We start from the raw sequence: 19,734 nt of genomic DNA, 5'->3' as shown, positions 1-19,734 counted from the left end.
TCATAATAAAAGCACCAGTCAGTAAAGAGATGGGTTAACAAGCTCCATTATGGGGAGAGAATGGCTGTCTTCTCCACATCACAGGAATTAAAGACAAGAGTTCATTAAATCACTATATTAGAATTTAAATGACCTGCTAGTTCAGACAGCTCTATTTACGGATGCCCCCCCCCACCCATCCCCGATGCCTCCCCCTCCATCACCGATGCCTTTTGTGGCTAAATGGAGATCTCCAGAAACATAACCCAGCCTTACAAAAAAGTTCCCATCACAGCTCTTACTCTAGTAAGTTGGCTTCTGTAGCCTCAGAGCTAGAGGGGACTCTGCTTTGTCTGGCCCGTCTTAAAGAGAAGGGCAGGATACTGGAGCAGGACGCGTCCACAGTTAGGAAGGGCACAGACTACGAATGTGCAGGTGGTTAAATGCCATCCGTCCATTCGTCCGCCCATCAAGTTTCAATCCACAGCAAAGGCTATGCATGAGTTTCCTCTTCACTGCAGGATACCATCTGCCCCCCAAAACCCTCGTTATTTTCACAACAGTCCACCGTGCAATAGTGAGGGGGCATTGACAAGTACGGTGGGCGGTTAAAAAAAAAAAAAAAGTCTTCCAGAATGCAAAGGAGGGCAAGTATTATACGGTTCCTTTAAAAATCTTTCTCGAAACTCAGCTTTCTTTTTCTCCCCCAATTTGTTTCTCCCCTGGCTGCCAGCCAAGATGTTATAATAGTGTCAGGTAGCAATTTCATTTTTAAAATGCTCTTATCAAGGATTTAAGGTGAAAGATAAGAACAGCACAGTAAATCATCATAAAGGAGTGTAGTGTGAGGCATAGTATTTTACAAATCAAAACAGTTAACAAAGGAAAAGGCAAGGACAGGGAAACAACAAAGTGAGTTTAAGCACCATCTGAAAGGGGGAGGGTAGAGGCCAAATTAAACAGAAAGAGCATCCTTCAGATTTCCAAGCTCCCTTTGGTAATGGGCTTGGCATACCGCTTAAGAACGACACTAACAGTTCAATTTCCGTTTTAAAATAGGATGTTTTTAGAAGGCATATATATTGTCCAACCATTACACACACTGGGGGCTTTCATCGAAGTCATCTGACCTGCAAGCATGTGTTGCTAATATCAGTGCTTTATTATTTATCAAATCAATTTCTTCATGGAATGACTAATAATACAGCCACAGCTGCTCTCCTCCTCCTACCCCAGCTGCTGTGCCCGGGCCGCAGCGCGATTTGCTAGGCTACCTGCGGAGTCTTACCCCCCTCATTTTGCTAAAGGACCTTCTGAAAGGAGAAAAATGGAGGGACGGACCCAGGGTGCCATTTAAGATTCAAACGACTGTGTGGAAGGAAGCCTCTTATACGGCCCCGGAAATGTTAATACCACTAATTGACCAGGCCAGGGCACAAGTCTGTACCAGGGGATTTTAATTAGTCCCATCCAGAACAAAGGAATAGCAAACCTAAAATAAAGTGAAAGAATATATAGGTACCTACTTTCCTATTTCGATTCTTTATAATGTCTTTGGTTTCAGGGTGCATTTAAAAGCCAACCAAGGGCCACATCCAATTCAAATGTGTACCACATACACACACATACACCCACTCACAGCTGTGATTCAACCCAAGAGTGACAACAAAGCTTCTATCTCCAGAAAATAACACCATTAAGAAGTTATTCTAACTTTTTTCTATATGCTCACCAGTCTCTTCTGGGGCCTACCTGAAAATTCACAATAAATTAAAACATGCAATTAGACGATTTCCCATCTGCCAAGGAATGACTCAATTGTCCATTAAAAGCTAGAGTTCTAAAACTCCATACAGGGAAATTATCAGGTATGTTGATACACATTTCTGTTGTAAAACAGGATTAGTGTTACAGGCAAAATACAAAGCTTCTTTTGTAAATCTTACCCATTTTTTAAAAGGTAAGCCAGCATGAAGAAGGGAGCAAATTAAACCATAATTTTTGGACTAAGTTTCCTTATTGTCACTCAGAAAAATTGCCAGGTGTTTCCAGAGAAGTTTATACATAAATATACGAGCTGAATCAGGAAATCTTTCCAGGGCAAATGAATCAACTTAATTAAAAGAAGACGTAAGATGCCAAGCCGAGTGATTTTGGAAGTAAGGCGGAAACTGAGAAACCTCTAGGCACACACCGTTCTACCTGGCCTCCGAGAGTAAAGCACACAGCATTTTAAATCGTGGTACAGACCCCTGGCTGAAGAGCACACCTCCTCCGGAGCCCACCAGGCCCCACCAGGCATCATGGGTCAGAGGTAGCATACAGGACTGATTTTATTTTAAATGCAACCAATATTCTCACTCTTCCTTCCAAATTATCTGCAAAGGGCAGCTACCATGAGACAGAAGCATTTTTCCCCCTTCCTAAGAAAGTGTGCTGGGTAGCTGTTCCTTCCGTAGGTTCTGGAAAAAATAAATGTTCCCGAACCTTCTCTTTAGTTCTCCAAAGCCCTTGCCAGAAAGCACCTGTAGCTCCTACACCACCTTCCAGGTGCGACAGCAGGGGCGGGTCTTGGCCGGGGGAAGCACACAGCAAAGAGGCTGAGGTGAGGACAGCGCACAGGAACCTCTGTTTTCAGTCAAATGAGAACAGAGACCAAGGCGAGGAGGGCCTGCCCTTCTGCCTCCTCCTCTTATTGTATATTTGTACTACTTGCCAAGCGATGGGGATGCAGATATGAATCAAACAGCCCAACAAAGAGCACAGTCATTAAGAACAGGAGGACCATGAACTGACAAGGAGCCAGGAGCACAGACAACTCGTGCAGCTGACCTAGGCCGGGGTCCCGGGAGGTTTCCTCGAGGAAAGGACATTGAAACCCAGGCCTGAAAGATGAGCAGCACCTGATCAAGAATGAGAGACATGCTGTTCCTGGCAGCCCAAGGAATGTCCAGGTCCGCGTGGCCGCAGGGAACATAAAGGGGTGAAGCTGGGAAGGAGACAAGGGCCGGCAAGAACTGCATTTAGGGTGCACGCTAACAGTGGTGGGTAGCCTGCACAGTGTTTTTGGCAGGGGGGAACGGGGTTCATAACCGGCACAAAAGAACGGTAGGTATACCTCCCACTGCCCACGTGGACCACCAAAGACCTCTCACGTGAAGGAGCCACCCTCTCCTGGCCGTGCCAAGGAGGGCCCCTCTCACCACCCAGGCGCAGGTCAGGGTCAAAAACCTGGTCGTTAGTGCCGCCTTGGTGGGCTTTAAAGCTGGAAGGGTCCCGGGAGATCACCGGACCCAGGGGTTCCCAGTCCTGACTGCACACTACCTTCAGCCGGGGGCACGTTAACACTTAATCAGAGCCAGGACTCCATTCCCGAAGTCTCATTTAATTGACCTGGGGTGGGCCCCGGTGTTGGTGCGTTTTAAAAACTCCCTGGGTGATTCTAATGGACGCCTAGGGTTGGAAACCGCTGCGGTGGTCCTGACCGCCGACGTGACGACAGTCATTCATCTTATGGGCGTCTGATGCTGGGCTGTGGGATGACGTACGTCACCCAGACCTTCCCAGTCACCGCTGTCTCTGAGCGGGGAAACCAAAGTTGGCCACAGGAGGTAAGCAGCTCTTTGGGTTATATGGGAAATCTAAATCCCTACGAAAGGACTATAGGGGAAGAGGCGAACTTTGAGGAAGTGCCCTTCTCTGCTTTACTGTGCAGCTACCACAGCGTTCAACATCGTTATGTCCTACTGCCAGACGGACACTTCTGGTGGGCTCTCAGGGTCCTCCGACGCCCCTGCTCAGTGAACACACAGCAGCTGGGTGTGAGACAGGATAAGCCCGGGGCTGGCGAGAGACGTGCAAAACAGGGGCCACTGTTGCTATTTGAGTCTATTCTGGGCCTGGAATGGATGATGTCACCTCCAGCGGCAGTGGCAAGCGGAGTCATGAATCATCCATGAACCGGCCCAGCCTCCGAGATAATAAATCGGATGTCAGCTTTTCGTACTTTGCAGATCTGGCGCAGAGGCGCCAGCTTTGCCTAGGGTGCTGGAACACAGGCACCGACGCTGGAAACAGTCGGAGAGGAGAGGTGCTTTCAATTATCTCCTGATATCAAGGTGGGGGGGGCGGTGAGTTGAGGAAGAAATTTCAAATTTGTAGGGAGTGCTCAAAGGCGCACAACTTTGATCACTGTAAAATCATGGCAGTTATTTTTCTGTGCCAGCACGTTTGCCAACAAAACCCGAGGATTAAGAGAGGCACATCCGCACGGTGCTCCAACTATTAATTACTGCTGTGCCCACTGGCGCCAATGACCAGGGACCTGCAGGTGTTACCACGCTGACCCTCTGTTGCATTAATTTAGTTCAGGAACTCACTCTAGGATTGAATTTGGCAAATGCTCCTGCCTGAAAGGGTTTCTGGGACAAGAGAAAGAAATCAAGGAGTCTGTTAGGCAGGTTTAGTGTTGTTTTACTGTGTTTTCTTTCTTATTTTTTTCCTGGGTGGAAGTCAGGGCAGGTATGTGAGGACGGTAAGGTTTTGTGCTGTCATCCACATGAGCTCTCCTGACTTCCTTCTTTTTCTTCTTCTTCTAGTTCTCCTTTTTTTTTTTTTGGCCTTATTTTTATTTCCCAACACAGCTGAGCTGAATGAACCAACTGCAAATACTGATTACGGTTTGCATTCTTGGAGCTGGGAGTTTGGACGACTCCTGCATGTACTGGCTATTCCTTGGCTTACAAAGAAATGACTGAGTTCTGAAAGCTTCTGAAAGACGACTTTCCCATCTTAGAAAACTTGGCCAAAAAGTCCATTTAGTTTTTTCCATAAAATAAAAGACACATTTTTCATTTTCACCAATAACTTTATTGATTTGGATATTTTGAGTATGTTCGCTATCTCCCATGTGCTATAGCACTGATTGTTCTCAATGTCTCGATTTGATTGCTGTCTACTTCAGCTGGTCTACCCAACCGTGGAGCATCGTCCAGCGAGAAATCTCCAGCATGAAACTTCACAAACCACTTTTGACACGTTCGATCAGTCATAGCACCTGCTCCATACACTGCACAAACCATTTTTTGCACTTCGGTTGTGTTTTTACCTTCCTTGAAATAATAAAGCATATGCTGAAAATGTGCACATTTTCTTCCATCTTCAATATTAAAATAGTTACACAAAAATTCACCAATTTTGAAAAAGTTTTCTTTTTAAATGAACACTGCTACGACAGCTGTCACAATACAATCTAATATAATTTTTCAAATAAAGTTAAAGAGAACTAAATGCTACTAGAGCCATCTTACGTAAAAAAAAACCAAACGAATTTTTTGGCCAACCCAATACTAAATTAAAATGTAAACCTGAGAATTCTTCAAGCGTCTCAGGACCAAAAAGTATCTTTAACATCCTAAGGTCAATTTCAAGATCTTTGGCTAAATTAGGCTTGGTCAAGGTATGAACTATGTCAGGATTTGGGGGCTGTGTTCTCAGTTGGTTGAAAGGTCTTTTCTTGACTTTCTCTTGCACATAGTTTTGCTGAGGGAGCGGCTGTGACATGGACAGGAACGTGCAGGGGGAAAAAGGCTCGCTTGCTCCCTGGGACGGCAGGCCAGTGGGGAGCGGGGGCCCGCGTGCAACAGAGAGCCTTGCACAGCCCTCTGCACTCGTTTCCCGTGGCTGCTATAGCAAATGCCACAAACTGGAGTGGCTTCAAACAACAGCAGTTTATTCTCTCCCAGCTCCAGAAGTCTGAAATCAAGATGTCAGCAGGTCCACGTTCTCTTGAAGGTTCTAGGAGAAAATCTGTCCTGTGCCTTTCTCTCGGCTGTTGGTGCTACCAGCCATCCTCAGCTCATACCTGCATCACTGCAGTCTCTGCCTCCGTGGTCACGTGGCATTCTCCCTGCGCATCTCTCTTCACGTGCCCTCCCTCTACTTGGGATGCCGGTCACACTGGTTTGACTTACTCCAGTAAGACCTCATCTTAACTTCATTACATTTGCAAAGAACCTATTTCCAAATGAGGTCACATTCGGAGACACCAGAGGTTAGGACTTCAAGATATCTTCTCGGGGGATACAATTCACCCACACAATACTCTCCCATCTTGGAAACTTGATGGCATCTTCCAACAGTCATCTAGAGTGTTAACATTTTCTCTAATTAGCAAGCCTCAGCCTTCATTCCCCAAGAACGACAGTAACAGTATTCTCATTAGTAGTAAAGTAACAGTAGTTATCATGATAATAATAAAGTTAAATTTACTGATAGTCTCCTAAGCATCAGATGCTTCACACAGATTATTTCACTTAAATTTCACAAGTCCATGAGTGAATGATGTGAGCCCCGTTTAACAGAGGAGAAAACAGAGGTTGAGAGAAGTTTAGTAACTTGCCCAGGGTCACACAGCTCATCAGTGGTAGCTCTGAAGTTTGAACCCAGTAGTGTAAACTCTCACCTGTTGTCACACAGCCCACATACCACACAAGCTTCATTAACTGGGGTACTTGCTTTGACTCTTAAGCTATAAGCAACATACTTGCCACATTGTGTAGGGTCCCCACGTTTATTAATCTAATGTGAGTTAGGAAAATGCTTTTAACTCTTTTTCCTATTAAATTAAAAAGCACTTTGAACTCCTAGAATGAAGGGTCTCCTCATTCTGACCTTTCTCCCCTCTGGTCTCAAATAAGCTCAAGCAAACTGGTTTCTTTTCAGACCTGGGCCCGTCTGGCTAGTCTATTAATAGCACATTGTCTGGGAGGAGCAGAAACTACTAAGAAAATCCTCATCTATCTATCTGACTCTCTGTTTATGGAAATAAAAGACAGAGGCAACTCAGAGGCAAAGGAGTCTCAGCTACATAAAATCATGGTTTGTTTTGGAGCTCCTCAGCCCCTTTCCCTGGCAGGACAGGCAAGCCAGACGAGGCAGGGCCCATACCTCATTCAACAAAGTTTGAGACACCGTATGTTGTGCCAACCCATAATTACAACCAAGTTTAAAAATATTTATGCAAAATGTCAGAAACGGGGGAGAAGTGACAACAGTTATTGTGTTAGGGATGGGGTGACATTAAAAAAAAAAAATCTCACGTTGTTATAGCACTACATTTACACTTCCGATTGGAAGGAATTTTAAAAGCCTACAACAAGAAAGACATGTTTGAATAGGTAATATGTGCACGTGGTACAAAAATTCAAAAGGTAAATGAGTATACAACAAAGAGATTTCCCGCCTCTTTTTGCCTCTGGTCACTCACTTCTCTTCCTCCGAAGCAAATGCTGTTTTTTATTTATATATATTTGTAGTTTATGAGGATATGCACATGGGTATAAAACACACTCGAGTACTTGCCCTGGCCAGCGACTGTCACGCTTACTTACTGACGTAAGCCCCAGGCAAACCCAGCATCATCAGTCCTATTTATAGATGAGAAATCTAAGTCAGAGAGGTAAAGTGACTTGCCAAGGTCACACAGCTATTAAGTCACAGACTTAGATTCAAGCACCAGCTACATGGCTCTGGAGCGTGTGCCCCCAACCACTGTGCCATTTTACTCTCTGTCACCAACCAGTTTTGTGGGTACTCTTTCAGAAATAGTCTGTGCACATGCAAGCATATATTTTTGTGTTTGAGGAGAGGGGAACGTTATTTTTAAAGACTAGAGTCTCAAACATTCAAGCACAGATTTTAGTTTACTTGAAGAGGTTAAAACCGATGGTCTCCTTTAAGGGGGAAAGGGGAGATCGAAGACTGCTGGGCACTGACCCCTTGCTGTGGGCGCCTGACAAGCAGATTCATTTAACTCTGACAGAGCAGGAGTGCTGCCTCCACGGCGAGCCAAACAGGGCTCCGCGGGAAAGCTGGGATTTGAAGCCAAGTGTGGCCCACACGAAAACTTACACCCCTTTTAGCGCCTTGTGCTGATACATAGCTTCAGGTGAACTGGTGTCTGGCCTCGGATCCTGTGCAAGGCTCAAAGCAGCAGCTCAAGGCCAGGGGTACACAGTAACCGGGGTTCCTTGGGGGGCCTCTAGTCCCAGTAGGAGGCAGCGCCCCTGGCTTCTGGTTCCCCTGGACCACCCCACTATGGCCCCTGGCGGCGCCGTGATGCTGCTAAGAAAGGGGGTGCTTGTAATCAAACCACCAAGCGAAAGGCTCCTTTCTCTTCAGGCCTCCACACTCTTCCCTCACCGAGACCTTAAAACGTGTCGTGAGAGTCGGAGCCTGGGCCTCTATGGGAATGGAGCTGAACAAAAGCCTCGTTGTCCCTCTCTACAAAAAATCACTTCTGGGTCAATGGAGTTGCTGACCCCAGGCCCGCTCTCTTTCTGCTTCCGTGGGCCACAGCCAGGAGGGAGGCAGGAAGACCTATTAGCTCAGCACCCTTTTGATGCCAGGGCTTTTATTCCAAAGGAAAGAAGTTTAAGATTTATACTTGTGCTAAAGAAAATGCCCAGCCTCCAGGGTGCCAAGCTCCCCTGGGTTCACCAGCCCCTCTGGCGCGGGGCGCCCGTCCCCAGCCTTGCTGCGATCGAGTTAAGGGTTTAAGGGTTTCGTATTCCCATCTACAAAGCAAAGCAAGCGAACAGAAACCAAGCTACTGTGTTGATTAATATCTCAAGAGACAGCTCCGGAATGGGCGCTTCCGGAATTTAGTTAGCTTGGGGGAAAAAAAATTAAAGCGCATTCCTAGCTTTCCTGTCAGAAATAAAATTAAGGTCTCAGATCAATGTTGCCAGGGCTGGGGTATCTACAGGAATCTTTAATGGCCTCCTCTACATGTTTTCAAATTCACATTCCCCTTCAACCCTGCCCCTTTAATTGGTTATTTGCGAGGTCATGTTTGCACCAATTTCTCCAGAAGGCTAATGGTGTTTGTTTAACAAGTAAATAAAATGTGCAGACAGCTCCAGGGGCTGGTCTCTGAAAGATGGCTCAGGGTGGGGGGCTGAGGCTCTTCACCCCCTCGCCGCCCGCACCCTCTACTGCCACCAGTTCCTTGCAGGCTCTGGAGGAGGTCCTGAGACAGGTCAGATGACAGGCCAGGCCTTAAGGGGCATGGGCGGGGGCCGAGGGGTGGGGCAAGGTTGCCCGGCCTCTGGGCAAAGCCTTGCCAGGGCACACCCCCCACGATGGGTGCACAAGCATGCCCACCGCACTTCTATGGCCCTGGCTTTAGAATGAGCCCAGTCGGAAGCACAGAACCTTGGGATCCGAGAATCTAGTGGCGAGGAGAGGGGCTGACATTTATGCCACTGTGGGACTGTCAGTCCTCCTCATTCTAACCCAAGTGTGCCCGGCTTCAAGCCTGCACGTAACTGCCTTCCAACAGAGCCTCTCTCAAGTGCTCTAAGGCAGCAATTCACGTCCACGTCACGGCCAGCCCTCTGCCCCTGGTCTCTTCTATCTGAGCGGACTGGAGGAGGCTCAGTGGTACTGGTTTCTACCCCATTCTAAGTCTGCACTGGAGTCCCAATTTCTTTCTTAAATAGTTACCCCACACTGACAATGGCGCACTCTGGGAATAGGATTATCACCTAACTTGATCTAGATCTCAACTTGCATTAGAGAGCCCAATGGCATGCTTGACGGACACATAAAACTACAAATTAGAAGGAAAGCTCTGTACGGTGAGGACCCTTGGTTGGTGTTAGTGGTCTGTGAAGTCCAGCAGGTTTCTTGTCAATGGGCTTCCAACTCAGGGGCGGAACTGGAATCAGTACTAACAGTGATTAGCTACTGGTTTACAGGTTTCCAACAAACCCCTCCTTAGCTTGCCTCTCAGACGTCGGGTAGAGTGCAATGGGTGCCCGCCACCACCAGCAACAGACACGGGCAAGCAGATCTGAGAGGTGGGGAAAACGCAGAGGGCACAAGTCATCTGAGAGAGGCGGACCCGGCTCCAGACCGCAGCCGCGGGCACTAGAATTTTGCAACATGCCCTCATGGCACATCAGCACCAGGGTCATCACTGGCTGTGATTTTGCAAACCCTTATCCTGCTTTGCTAACCCATCCAAGGACCCTTTTCCAAACAGAGGGGACTTACCCCCTTTGTCAAACATACTTCTTCCACCGTACAATGTCACATTTACAGGTTGTAGAGTCCCAGCCCTCTTCCCTCGGTAGTCAGAATGCTGGGATCACATTAGGAAAAAACACAAATACACTATCTTCGACATCCCACACCTACCCATGATGCAATGCTATTCTCTTTTAACACCTTTGTGAAACCTTCTTTACATGCCCCCTCCCCACCGTGGGAAATTGGCATTAATACATGTAAATAACTACAGTGTGATTCTTCAACCACTTCAGTGTACATAAAAAGAGTCATTCTGGACTTCAGAGGTCAATTTCAAAAGTGAGTGTCTGGCAGGTAGTCAGGATATTAAGGGCCCTTTTTTCTCTCATTTAGAAAAGCATTATCTTCTCTCACAGTTTCAGCTCCATCTTACTGGCACCATTTTAATAAATAAACTGATTACACAAATTACGAAGGCCTTAAACTCCAGCCAGCTGGTTTTCGGGGCAGAGAGGTTATACAAGGTTCATGGGAGAAGCCAAGCTGGGTCCCACTGAATGCCCTGGGTGGGGCCTGCAGGAAGCTCCTCCCTCTGGCCACATGGGTCCACCGCGCATTTCCAGCCACCCTGGGAAGGACCGTCTGTGCTTCACAAAACCACTCTGGGGCTGAGGTCAGTACAGCGAGGGGCCCCGTTGGGGGGCCGGGGACTGTGTCAGAGCTGCTGTTCCTCTCCCAAGCCATTAGCATTGCACTTAATAAGCGACTGGGAACAGTTGGGAGAGGAGTCATCCATCACATTGATCTTTATTTTTCTCTCAGTGTATCCTGTTCCCTTGCCTCTGGAGCAAAGAGGCCTGCTGGGTAATGGAAGCCGCAGGGAGTGGGAGGCTCTAAGTCTCCTCTGTACTCCGCCAGACACCACTCCCTCTCCAGCTGACCCGCACCAGGCGCCCATAAGCTTCAAAGACACCAGGCTCATTTTCCATTGGGCCCCAACCACCCAGGTCTCCCCTGATGGGCCAGTCGTGGAGGGACCCAGCAGTGCAGGGTTCATGAACCTCGAGCCCTGGGGTCAAGGGGAGGGACAGCTGAGGCTCCTCTGGAATGAAGATCAGGGAGGGGGCTCCTTTTCCCTACAGGGAGGCGAATGTGGCATGTATTTCAGCAACCAGCTTCCCCACATTCCTCCTTCTCAAATAGGGCTGATGTGGGGAGAGAGGGGAGAGCAGGCCGAACCACATGCCTCCCTCTCTCTGGCTCTCGGCCTCTGCCAACCAAAGAGTGAATTAGAAAGGACAGCACCTTGCAGCTTCTTCCCTCCCCGTCCTCCCCTCCAACCCCTCTCTGGGATCAATACCTAATGCTGAATTCAAGATCTTATCTGAGTTTTGCAAGGTTACAGCAACAAACTTTTCTCAAATGGTTAAATCCTTTGATCATCAGCCCCATTTTTATTTTTCAGACCACCTCTAATAACTTTTAGAGAGCAAATGAGATGACTCTGAGGAAACTTGAAAGCCACTGCCCCACCCCTGCTCGGGAACAAATAATCTCAAGGAAGGCCAGGAAACGAAGTCATGGGCAGGGCCGAGGTAGGCCCAGCTTCTTCTCGTAGCTCAGCTCCTGCCTGGCTATGAGAGGGTGCTATGCAGCATTCCAAAACTCTCTGTGCCTCAGTTTCTCCATCTGGAAAGAGGGTACACTGTAGTCCACCAAGAATGGTAGGTGAGGAGAGACTAATAAAGCGGAGGTGCTTAAGCCCTTCAAATCAGCAACTTCCCTGCTTTAAGCCACTGCCTAGCACGGTGTTCGCTCGGAGCAGAGACTCTGGGTCAAACAGAGTGCGACTGAGCGGCTGAGTTCACCTAAGACTGTCATAAAGATCAACAGTATGTGCGGCGCTGTGCTAAGTACTTGGTATGTAAGTGCTCAGGAAGTGCTGGCTGTTGCCGCTGAGTGTGCTGGTATGGCGGTTAACACAGAACCACCACCCCCAGAGTGCGTGCCGTGATGGGACACGCAGGTCCCCCTTCAGGATCCACTGGGAGCGCTGCCAGAGGATGGCCCCAGTGGTCTGGCCCCTCCAGGATTTCCTCTGTGTAAGCCCAAGGTCACAGCTGCACCCCAGGGTGGTGTGCGTCCAATGACTGATCAACATAGGGGAGTAAAGGCTGATGCTCTCCCCCAACTGGGGGCAGCCCCATCTTCGGAATTCCTCAGGGCACCACAGGTGGCCTTCGCCCTCTGCCCACTCCTCCTCAGGGACACTGCTACATGCTATTCCTCAGCTCAGGGGACCCAACCTACATGCTCACCTCTTTTCTCTAGTTACAAAAACAAAAGCAGAAAAAGGCATTAATCTTGGACACTCTCAGATCCTGGAGCTCACTGACCCCGGCTCCCGTGTTTTCCAGAACAGGAGCCTGAGGTGTTCGGAGAAGCTAGGGAAAGCATCGCCCGCCAAACATCAAGGGGCAGCGAAGCTCAATGAGTGTCCCTTTGAGGAGAAAGATGGGAAGACCACACATGTTCTTCTGCTTGCGGGACGGAGGTCACACATCCTGGGAGGGCTCACTGTCTCCTGTCCTCTGAATCCTTGCCCACGGTGTCAGCAAGTCCAAGTGCCAATGTAATATGGGAAGAGATACAGGCTAGCGCTTCTGGGAACAGGAGCAAACTGCTGTGCAGGTGTAACTGAGTGCCACCCGTGTCCCTGAAGGACCAAGAGGAAACAGAAGCAGGGGGTGGCCACCGTGGGGCCAATAGTGGAAGGAGATTCTGCCCTGACCTCTGTCTCGTCATGGCAAGTGCGGCCTGCGTGGTGTCCCTGAGCCTGGCTGACTGGATCTTCACGAGGCGGGCCCCGTCCTGTGCCGTTTTCCCTGCCCCGCAGCTGCCACAGCTCCCGGGCCTCACAGGTGGTTTTCAAAGTGCCTGGGGGTAAGGACGAGGCCAGGCCCTGGGCTGCCCGGCGGGCCCAGGGCCGAAGCCTGAGGAGTGCCCAGCAAGTGCTGTGACGAGGCGGAGAGGTTAATGGCCAGGGCTCCTTCAGAAGCAAGCTAGCGGCGGTGCCAGCCGAGAGGTGTCCTCAGCTTCTGCTACTGCAGCATTTTCCTCTTGATAAGATAATGGAAAACAGGAAGCTGAGGAGGAGAAGGGAAGGTTGGGGCAAGGTGGCTCAGGAGGATTTTATTTTCTTGTGCTTATCACCTGATTCCAAACGCACACGCCATCAGGCCAGGGACGTGGGGCCCACTTGCTCCACATATGTGATGTGTGCTTCTGTTGTGATAGGTTCTTTTATAAAAAAAATTTCTTTCCTCCCCTAACTGCTCTGAGTCACTGAAGTATTACCCCAGCTTTAGCACCCAGTTCCAAGTGAAATTTTCCCTCAGCTGGTGAGAGGGGCTGGGAAACGTGTACGGGCCAAAGCTCCCACCTGCACAGAAGAAACACTGGGGAGTGGGTTTCTGCTTGGGAGGAAAGGGAGGAAAGGGAGGAAAGGGAGGGCATGTTTTCCTCCTGTTGAAACATCTAGATACCCCTCCCTTCCTGCCTCTCTCCTCCCGCCCCAGCAGCACCAGGCTGGACCCCCACTGGCCGCACCCACTTGGGCCACTTCGTGGGTGGCGGCCTGTCATCTTGTTCTGGCTCCATAAATCACGTAAGGGGTCTTGCATCTACCACAGAAATCTGAAACTCTGGCAGGGCAGGGGGGCGGCCAGGCAGGCCCCGCTTGGCTGAGGCGGGGCCATGCATGCCCTGGGGCTTCTGCCCACCGCCTGCCCGCCACGCCCACCAGCAGGCCTGGCTTGGGAGAGTGAGTGAGGACAACCCTGCAGCTGCTCGGTGCTGGGCGGTGGCATGGAGCTCCCTGCACCCCACAACAGGAAACGCTTCCCTCACGCAGTCACAGAGGGACCGCCACCCCATCCACCTCTGCACCCAGCACCTCCGGAAAGAGGGAAGAGGCTCCACGCACAGCAGGAGGCAACTGGGTCAGAAATAAGGGAGAACCTTTCCCGGCACTAGGGAGCCGGGTATCCTGAGTGTGAATCCACCTCTGCCGGTTACTAGATACTAAGAGTCAGTGGCCCTCTCAGGTCCCTTAGGCGACCGACCTCTTTCCCTGCAGAGCTGTGAGGGTTAAATGACATGATTTATCATCTCCTCCAGCCCAGGGCCTGACACAAAGCAGGAGATTAAAAATACCTTTTCATTCATTGGCATTCAAAAAAGAATGACAACAATTCTGCCTAGGAGGCTCTGGGGAACCTTCCAGGATTACAAATTCTAACACTGAACACTAGAGTAGTGCCATGTTCAGATGGGCCCTGAAAATAGGCACATGGAAACATTCTTAACAAACCCGTTCCCAGGTGGAGACGATGGAGAAAGAGCAGAATTTGAAATCGGCGGGCCTCGGTTTGAGTACCTGCTCTGACCTTGGGTATAGTGGTTACACCCTCTGAGCTTAGCTTATCTCGTCGACAAAATGGAGATGGAGATGATGATGATGATGATGATGATGATGATGATGATGATGATGATGTAATAAGAAGAACTAATATTTAAGGACAGTTGATGATAAACAATCTTATAGGAAGTATTGGGTTGGCCAAAAATTTCATCTGGCTTTTTTCTGTAAGATGGTTCTAGTAGCGCTTAGTTGTCACTGACTCCCTTTGAAACCATTTTGTCAGACTGCGTTGTGACAGCTGTCATGTTGGTACGCATTAAAAAAAGAACTTACCAAAACTGGTGAACTTTTGTGCAGCCATTTTAATATTGAAAATGGAAGAAAATATACAATATTTTTGTTGTATTATGCTTATTTCAAGAAAGCATAGTAGTATGCTTCAGTATTTTAAAAATGCAAATTAAACACAAAAAAAGATTTGTGCAGTGTATGGAGAAGGTGCTGTGACTGATCGAACGTGTTAGAACTGGTTTATGAAGTTTCTTAGTACTACTGACATTTTGGCCAAATCTTTGCTGTGGGGCCGCCTTATGCATTGGAAGAGGTTTAGCAGTACCTCTGGCCTCCACCCACGAGAAGCCGAGAGTGGGAGACAGGCAACATGCTCAAAATATCCAAACCAATAAAGTATTGGTGAAAATGAAAAATGTGTCTTTTAAAAACTAAACAGACTTTTTGGCCAACACAACCCTATTATCATCCCCGTATTACAGATGACTAGACTGAGGTATGAAGAAGTTAAGTGATTTCCCCACAGTTACAACAACCCTCCTGAGGCTGCTGTGACGATGTAATGAGACAATGACACAGAGGCCATAAAGACAGAGGCAACGTGGGCGATGATTCAGGAAAACTGAACTGCTCAGCGCTGTCCCTCTCTGGGCTCTCACTCCTGGAATGCAGGACAAAGGCAGCGGTTTCACACCTGTAAGCTCTTCTTTTCTCCCCTTGCCTCACCTTACCCTTCACCCTCCACCCCCTCCCCAGCCCTTCTCAACATACGCGCCATCGACACCCCAGTTTTCTGCCCAGTTTTCCATCTTCCCTTTTGAGGACGCTGTAAATGATGCACGAGAAGCCGACTACCAGGTACACTCAGGACACCCCCTCCCTCTCCCACCCCGCCAGCATGTTTCCCACCCTTTCCTCTCTTTCACTCAGCCTGCCTGCTCCGAACAGGAGACAGACCGTCAGCGCTGGGTAACTGCTTCTAATCACAGGTGACAGCAAGAATGTAAACAACACAAGAAACATCTAAATGCAATCCAAGTGGCAAGGAAACACCGCTCACGAAGGCTCCTCTCAGGGACACTGTTCCCCGCCGCGCCGACTTCGGCAGCCCTGCTCATCAAGGCTTTGTCCAGTAATGCCTGTTAATAGGAACACTGGAAACCGGGAGCTCCAGGAGAACAGGCACCTCTGACCCTTCCGCCTCTGGGCAGATTTTCTAGAACAATTTTCTGTTTAAAGCAATAATTTTAACGTGCTCTTGGGGGTGGGAGGGGCGCGGCTGGTGGGGGAAATGGAGGTTAGAGACCCCTCTGAGAATCTGTTCAAAGATAGGGATGCTCACCCAAGAAAAACGCAAACATAAAACATTGTGTGGGTGTCATTTCAAGGGTTCACAGACCCCAAATTGAGACCCATTTTCTAAGATACGGAAGGGACAGGAGACCACAGAAAAGACGCAAGAGCAGACGCACTCGAAACATTCTAGAGGCACAAAAGGACATTTCCTAGTCTGTGATGGCCTCGCGGTCCTGTAAACCTACGCGGCTTTTCTTTCTCTTGCTTTTGGCTCTTTAGATTGACAGTGTGCTTCTAAACCACCTCCTTCAATGCAAATTGGAAATTCAATTGAGTAATTACTGTGAATAATTTCTGCTTGGATCACTTAATGCTGAGGTTTACCAAGGGCTAAAAAAGCCAGGATTAGAAAGGTATGTCTGAACTGTTTTGGGTGTGGCTGCATAATTCAATGATAGTTCCCAAGCCAAGAGGAAATGGTTTTTCGAACTGTTCAGTAACTGGATTCTTTACGCTATTGTGGCCCTCCATTAACACACAGCTTCAACAGCAGGTTAACTCTCCCTGCTTGATTTTGGGATATTCACTGCATCTGACGTCTGTGGGATTGGGGTCAGAAGAGGTGGAGGGATGACCTTTGTAAACTGGGGTTCTTACCTCTGTGCCTGTTGGTGGTCTTATCAAACATCAGCATTGCATCCTCCACCTGCAAAACAAATACAAAATGGAGTCTGCTTTAGGAATACACAAAAAATTATATAGGGGAGGGTTCCATTATAGAAGCCACAGTCACTCATTAAACACTATTTGAAAATACAAAAACCTGGGGGAAAAAAATCACTTGTCTTTTGGTCTTCTCATCTGGCACAACCACAGGTAATATCTGGTGTATTTATTTCCCACTAGTTTTTGTTGGTTTGTTTTTTTAAAAAATCTATCCCTATTTTAATATAGTTTCAATCATATTGTATATGGAATCTTCCCTTGTTTATTTTTACATATAACAGTACAATATTGCAAACAACTCCTGGATTACTACATTATCTTTTTCCCCCAGTTTTTTATTGTTATGGTAAAATACACATAACATAAAAACTGCCATCCTACCCATTTTTAAGTGTGCAGTTCAGTGGTATTAAATACATCTACAACGTTGTGCAACCATCACCGCCATCTGTCCCATCCACGGTCAGAACCCCTTCATCCTGCAACACTGAAACTCTACACCCGTTAAACGACAACTCCCCATTCCCTTCATCCCCTTGGCTGCTGACAACCACCATCCTACTTTCCGTAATATAACTGTGACTACTCTAAGTATTGTACCTCACGTAAGTAGAATCATATGGTATTTGTCTTTTTGTGCCTGGCTTATTCCACTTTGCATGACGTCCTCAAAGTTCACCCATATTCCATTGTACGTATATACCACATTTTGCTTATTATTTATCCATCGATGAAAACTAGGTTTTGGCTATTGTAAATAAGCCTGCTGTGAACAGGGGAGTACAAATATCTCTTCAAGTCCCTGTTTCCAACTCTTTTATGTGTATACCCAGAAGTGAAATTGCTCGATGAGATGGTAAATCTATTTTTTAAAAAAATTTTTTGGGAGCCACCATACTGTTTCCACAGCAGCTGCACCATTTTACATTTCCACTGACAGGGCACAAGGGGTCCAATTTCTCCACATCCTGGCCAACACTTCTTCTTTTTTTTTTTTTGATAGTCACTCTAATGGGGTGAGGTATTATGAATACTATCTTGAATGCTGTATAATATTTTATGGGCTGAGAAGCTATAGCTTACTTGATTATCTTTCTGATGACTATTTAAATTGTTTCCAGTTATAAACAATGGAACTTTAACATTTTGATTGCTATAGGCTGAATTGTGCCCCCCTATTCATATATTGAGGTCCTAACCCCCTCTTACCCCACACCTCAGAACATGACTATATGTGAAGACAGGGTCTTTAAAGAGGTAATTAAGTTAAAATGAGGTAAATTAGGGTGAGCTTGGATCCAGTACCACTGGTATCCTTTTAAGAAGAGAAAATCTGGGCACAGGTAGAGAGTGAAGACACAGCGAGAAGGTGGCTATCTGCAAACCAAGGAGAGGCCTCCAAAGAAGCCAACCCTGCCTAGATCTGAGACCACTGGCCCCCAGAACTGTGAGAAAAATGAACTCCTGTTGTTTAAGCCGCCCAGTCTGTGGTACTTTGTTATGGCAGCCCCAGCAGACAAATACATTGATGCTAGAACCTTTTTCAAAAACATCATCGCAGAGAAGAAAATGCCCAAGGATCCTCTGTCTCTTCCTAGTCCCGTCCTCAGTCCTCCTATGAACCTGCAACCCTTCTGGACATTTCTAGCAATAAAATTTCAGGGTTTACACTCAATTCCCATGTAGAGCTTTGAATTCCACTTTTAAAAACTTATGATCCAATCCTTTGTTTGTTCCACAAAATATACATCTTTAGTGTAGGTGATGTCCTAGCCGATTAAGCTACTCACCTGGGGACTGTACCTGGTTTGGCCAGGTGAGCAGCCTCTTTTCTTCATTCATTTTGTGCCCAAGGCGGGCAGTAAAAATAAAACCTCACCCACGTGGTTGCGGGTCGACAAAGCTGTTAGCCAGAAGGCTCTGTGCCTGAAGCAATTTTGGTGTGTGTATTGCTTAGAAAGGACTGAGCACTGTTCACTGGAGCTCAAAGAGGCACAAATGAGCTTGGGGGTCTGAGCTAAGCTGGCTGAGAAAAGAAATCATAGGTTATTCATTCCTCACTCCTCCCAGACTATAGTGTCCAATGGAGGGGAAGACACTGGGCGAAGCGATAAAACCAGGTTTAAAATGGTGCCTCCAGACAAATCAAATCCATTTGTCCAGACACTATCAAATATAATAGGGGAAAAAGCAAAGTAAAGGTAAGAATGGAAGAGGGGGGTAGGCAAGCCGGACACAAACCTTGGAGGGGCTGGCCTCACTTAAAAATCTCTTCTGGAGTCAGGGCCCCATTTTGTTGCTAAGCAACCGAGCCTGAGCAAACAGGCTCCTGGGGCCTTCCCCTTCTGGTCCCCATTTCTGAAGTCAGTTACTGGGAGGAAAATGGCCTTGCATGGTGACTGCTCCTCCAGCAGGAAGCTGCCCTCTCTCTCCCGGGCATCAGGCTGACAGGAGTAGGAGATGCTAGTTTGGAGGACAGGGTGCCTTCAGCAGACCCCTCCAGGGCCAGAGGCTTGATGAGTACCCCCGCACCTGCTGAGGCCGTACACAACACAGCGTCTGCCTCCCCAGCGCCACTCAAGCAAAACCACCAGAAGACCAACTGGTTTGTTTGTACACAGAGTAGTCACACTTGAGCATATGGTGTTGCAGATTCAGACCCTGGGCCTCAATTAGAATTCCAATGCCTGGGGTGCAGGTGGGGGGGATGGGGGAGGCCTGCTGGGTATCACGCAGGTAAATGTGACATCTGTTTCGCACCCATCTCCATATTTTCTAAGATGTTTGCCAAGTCCTTATTTTGAGCTAAAGATGTCTAACAGTAAGGAAAACAGCCTTCCTTCTGTGCGGGCCATGTTTTGGTACTGAAACTCAGATTCCCCTTAGGAAATAAATATTTTGAATTTTTAAAATACTGTATTTTCAAACCCCTTTTTCAACAGTGCATGATTGGCCCCCTCCTTTTCTTCATGAGTCTGGGCATT

General features: G+C 47.8%; 1 protein-coding gene across 7 annotated transcripts in view; it reads right to left on the bottom strand.

Annotated features, from left to right (window-relative positions):
* Positions 1-19,734, bottom strand: part of MSI2 (musashi RNA binding protein 2) — a 373,521-nt gene that overhangs the window by 119,259 nt on the left and 234,528 nt on the right. For all 7 annotated transcript variants that reach the window (XM_054585454.1, XM_054585450.1, XM_054585451.1 and 4 more), the window contains exon 7: positions 16,682-16,730. In XM_054585454.1, coding sequence (XP_054441429.1) covers positions 16,682-16,730 — 49 coding nt within the window. The remainder of the gene's footprint in view (positions 1-16,681; positions 16,731-19,734) is intronic.

Source organism: Pteronotus mesoamericanus, unplaced genomic scaffold, assembly GCF_021234165.1.
Source record: "Pteronotus mesoamericanus isolate MK-2021 breed Mesoamerican mustached bat unplaced genomic scaffold, CSHL_Meso_final contig_84, whole genome shotgun sequence".
Lineage (NCBI taxonomy): Eukaryota > Metazoa > Chordata > Mammalia > Chiroptera > Mormoopidae > Pteronotus > Pteronotus mesoamericanus.
This window is presented reverse-complemented; position numbering and strand designations above follow the sequence as displayed.